The following is a 4,822-nucleotide window of genomic DNA, read 5'->3' as shown; positions in this document are numbered from 1 at the left end:
CAGGCACCATCAGCTTTCTTCACCACATTTCCTTATGCACACATTTTGTCTTCAGTGATCATATTGAGTAGGTGGGCACACACCGATATGATTTTTTGTTCTTTGGTGCCTGATAACCTGGTCCCTTCGATACCTCATGGTCACAAAGGCTGGTGTGCTTCTTCCATGTGAGCTTTGTTGCTTTTGAGCTAGATGGCCGCTTGTTTACCTGCAAGCCTTTAAGACCCCAGATGCTATATCTTTTGATAGCCGGGCACCATCAGCCTTTCTTCACCACATTTGCTTATGCACGCATTTGTCTTCAGTGATCGTGTCAGGAAGGTGTGCATCATAGAATGCCAATTTAATAGAACAAAGTGTCCTTGCATTAAGTACTTGAGTGGAAGCCCAATGCCCATCTGCTGCCTTAATACTAAACCTATAAATCTATGTACATAGATCTATTTCCCCACCATCCTATATAAATATATTTACATATGTACATACCTTTATTCAGACCTCTATAAATGCCCTTTGCCTCCTAGTTCTTTCCTCTATTTCCTTTTACTTTCCTTTTCTCCCACTGTCATGTTCAGCCTTCATTTGGGATTCAGTAATTTTTCTTGGTTACATTGCCCTTGCTGAATCCCTACCAAGCATCACTCCCTACCCCCCTTGTCACTAATTTTGGATCACTTGTTGCTCCCTTGTCCCTGGTTGGTCAACACCACTTCCTGTCCCCCACCTCCCTCTCTCCCATGTCCCCCGAGTCCCGTTGTTTTCTCCTCGATTATTCATCCAGCCTATCTTATCTAGATAGATCTGCAGAGATAATAATATGCACCAAAAAACATGGCATAACAAGAAAAAGCGACAAAAGAGAACACAACGATGATAATAACACAGAAAGTGAATGACCAAGAAAAGAATAAATTAATTAAAAAATAAATTAGAAAAAGAAAAACCTGTAAATAGATCAAAGTCTGATTTTTGACCTCTATGCATATCCTCCAGTCGAGTCCGATAAGGTGCCACGCTCTGGCCCCAAAAGTCTATCCTTTGTACTCCCTCGGGAGCTCCCTGCTCTGCTCCCCCGGTTGCTGTGCCACACACCTTTAGTGTTTTGCCTCTGTGTGGTGGAGTCAGACTGGGACAATCCTGACACTGAGTCTCTAGTGTTGTTCCCTGTAGGGCCATGGGTCAGTGAGGGATGTCATGTCTCATAGTGGGATCAGCCATATGGTCCACTCTGTGCATTGCCTGTTCGGAGCGGGGATATCGTCCTCCAGGCCTGGTGGGCCAGGATATGCTCCACTCTCTCTTCCTCCCCATTCATTTGCTCCCGTGTGCTCTGATCAGACATGACCCTCTCCCCTAGCTGCAGCTTCAGTGCTGTCCTCTGAAGTAAATTCTTCTGGGGGGAGAGGCAGTTGTCCATGTATCTAGGATTGGGGCCGAGCCCCCAGGCCCCTCCACTGGCTCCCCTCTCCATGCTGGCATGCTGCATTCGCGTCCTGGAGCACCGCATTTAACTCTGGTCCCTCTTTCCCTGTGGAGACACAAGCAATACCCTCCCCTTGGGTGAATCAGTGCACTATTCCCCACCACACATGTGTCTTTTTTTTTTCCCTTTCCTCCCCCCTTCCTTTTTACTTGGCTACCATATGTACCCTTGGATTTGGTCTGGCCCCTGCCATATACCTGGACATCACCCCTGCGGTGTTTGTATACAGTAGCTTTTTCCCTGTGCCCCTTTTGCATTTTACTTTTCTTTGAAAAAAAAATTTTTTTTTATAATCAGCAGACTCATTTTGTGCTTGGAAAAAGCCAACATTTTTAATAAAATATGTAAGACCTATAATTCAAAAGCTGAAAAGGGAAAGCATGCTTGGCATATCTTAAACTGAAAGAACTCAAGAAAAAAAATCAAGCTTCAAGTTGCAATTTTGAAAGTTTCTATGGGCAAAAGGCAGAAAGAATGCAGAGTCACTGTACCAAAAAGAGCTAGCCAACAGCCCATTATTTCAGGAGGCAGCATATGAGTAAGAACCAATGGAGCTATAGGACATTCAAGCAGCAATAAAAGCATTAGCCAAAAACATGGCTGCAGGAATTGAAATGGTTCAGCAAGCGGAGGAAGCACTAGAAGCACTCACTCGTTTATGTCAGAAAATTTGGAAGTCAGCTACTTGGCCACCTAACTGGAAGAGATCCATATTTGTACCCATTCCAAAGAAAGTGGACCCAACAGAATGCTCACACTACAGAGCAATATCATTGATGTCACATGCAAGTAAAATGTTGCTGAAGATTTCTAACAACAATTGCAGCAATACATTGACAGTGGTTTGCTGAAAAAGGACAAACCGATCTGTCTTAGAAGAAGTACAACCAGAATATTGCTTAGAGGCCAAGACGGCAAGACTTCCTCTTACATATTTTACACTTGTGGTCAGGAGAGACCAACATGATGAATTGACACAAATGTTGTATCAATAGACTCAGGCATAGGAACAATTGTGAGGATGGCACAGGACGTCTTGATGGAACCAACTCAGTGGCACCTAACAACAACTTGGGTAATTGGATTTCCAGAATTTTAATGGGACATTTTAAAGTATTCCCTTTTCTGTTGTCATGCACCATTGATTCCATTCTAACTCATAGCGACCCTGTAAGATAGAGTAGAACTTCTTCACATGGTTTCCAAGGCCCATGACACAGTGGTTAAGTGCTAGGCTGCTAACCAAAAGATTGGCAGTTTAACCCCCCCAGCTGTTCCAAGGGAGAGAGATAGAACAGTTCTCCCATAAAGATTTTTTTTTTTAAAAAAGAAACAACCTGTTGCCTAAGCATCAATTCCAATTTATAACAACCCTGTATGGTAGAATAGAACTCCCCGCAGGGTCTCCAAGGCTATAATCTTTACGTAAGCAAACTGCCACATCGTTGCCTCAACAGAGCAGCTAGTCGATTCAACAGAGCAGCTAGCTACAACCTTATTGTTATCAGCTGAATGCTTAACTACATACCACCAGGGCCCTTTCATTTTGTTATAGTAAGCACAGTAGCAGAATTGCTGTTGAGTTGATACCAGCTGATGAGCTCCATAAAGTTTTCAAGGCTGAACTTGCAAAGTAGATCAACAGGCCTTTCTTCTGATGCACCGCTGGCTTGGTTTGAACCACCAAATTTTTATTTAGTAACTGGGGTATAATTTTGTACCACTAGGAACAGTGTTTAGTAAAATCTCTTTACCAAAATGGAGACCCTTTCCTTTCAAATTTTGATTTTAAGCCGAAAGAGTAGCTTAGCTATGTGTATATAATTTAGAACTTTCTTCTAAATAAAATCGTCACAGGCAAATTTTTAGGCTTCCGTTTATAAGGTCTTTAACGATCACACTGAGGCAGCAGTGTTGTTTATGGCTCAAAAAAAGCCCGCCAAAAACCAAATTCCCTGGTATCAAGTCAGTTTCAACCAAAGTGAGCCTCGAGAGCAGGGTAGAACTGCCTCTCTGGGTTCCGAGACGTTAACTCTGTATGGGAGCAGCTTGTGGTTTTGAACTGCTGACCTTACAGTTTTCAGCACAGTGTGCACTGTGTCATCAGGACTCCTTGTTGATAGGTAATTAAGTGTTGATAACATTATGAGTATTAAATACTTCTATAGAGTCATCTTCCTGTTGCTCTTAACACCTTTCATGTATTCCTCTCTGTGTTTTCAGTTTTACAGCCACCAGCACGTTAGGAAAGAGAAGTCTGAGTCCTAGTGTGGAAGATGCTGGCTTGGAGGATAGAGCGTTGGGGGAGATGTCTGATGCTGAGCTTGAGAATACAGATTCCTGTGCAGAACCCCTCTCAGAGGGAAGGAAAAAGTCCAAGAAATTAAAGAGAATGAAGAAAGAGCTTTCTCCAGCAGGTCAGCATTGGATCTTGCCAAAGTTCTGGGATTGCCTAATCTTTAAATGCTCTGAAAACTCAAATTTGGGAGGAGAAATGATAGCAAAGCTTCCACCAGTGGCAGAGCCCTTTTAATTGTCCGGGGGATCAGAAGTTTTTAGGATCTATTTGTTTTACTTTATGTATTTATACAGAGAGGCGCTTATACAGGAAATAGCTCACACAGTTGTAGAGGCAGACAAGTTATAAGTCCAAAGCTCAGATGGCAGGCTGGGGGCTTCTCTTGACTCATGTAGCTACAGGATCTGATGAGTCCAAGTTTGTCAGATCAGAGGTTCCAAAGCCAAAACCAGTCGATGCCGACTCATAACAACTGATAGGATAGGGTAGAACTGCCTTTGTGAGTTCTGAGACTCTAATTATTTACAGGAGTGTAAAGCCCTATCTTTCTCCCAAGGAGCAGCTGGTAGTGTTGAACTTGCAGTTAGCAGCCCAACTCATACCCATTGCACATCAGCACAGAGTTCCTAAAAGGCATTGCTCTGGTAGTTGAAGGCCTCATCATGTCCTTTCTTCTTCGCCCTCTTATCGCTTACAAGTTTTGGAGATTTTGCTGCTATGTTTAAATAATGATAATATGAAAAATACAAGTTTAAATTTGCACAGGTCTTCTCCTACATGTTATTTTCAGTAGCTGAATTTCTGCTATGTTCCCTGCAAAACTGCAAGTAGCCTGGATTTCCCCAATAAGTAGAATTATACAAGGAACAAAACACACAGTAAGTTAACTGCTTTAAGGGCCTCCTGGCATAGGTGTCCTACCCTCTTTGTGTTCTTCCATTTTCACAGTAGGTTGAGGCGGAGACTCTTAGTAATTGCAATTATGTCAACTCCGTGTGTGTGTGTGTGTGTGTGTGTGTGTGTGTGTGTGTGTGTGTGTG

The 4,822-nt window shown here is 42.9% G+C and overlaps 1 protein-coding gene across 1 annotated transcript in view; it reads left to right on the top strand.

The window, feature by feature from the left end:
* Nucleotides 1-4,822, top strand: part of PARN (poly(A)-specific ribonuclease) — a 149,933-nt gene that overhangs the window by 130,658 nt on the left and 14,453 nt on the right. The window contains exon 22 of the mRNA XM_045284296.1: nucleotides 3,707-3,900. Within this exon, the coding sequence (XP_045140231.1) occupies nucleotides 3,707-3,900 (194 nt within the window). The remainder of the gene's footprint in view (nucleotides 1-3,706; nucleotides 3,901-4,822) is intronic.

Source organism: Echinops telfairi, unplaced genomic scaffold, assembly GCF_000313985.2.
Source record: "Echinops telfairi isolate 266 unplaced genomic scaffold, ASM31398v2 ScPeMD7_5;HRSCAF=22, whole genome shotgun sequence".
NCBI classification, from domain to species: domain Eukaryota; kingdom Metazoa; phylum Chordata; class Mammalia; order Afrosoricida; family Tenrecidae; genus Echinops; species Echinops telfairi.
This window is presented reverse-complemented; position numbering and strand designations above follow the sequence as displayed.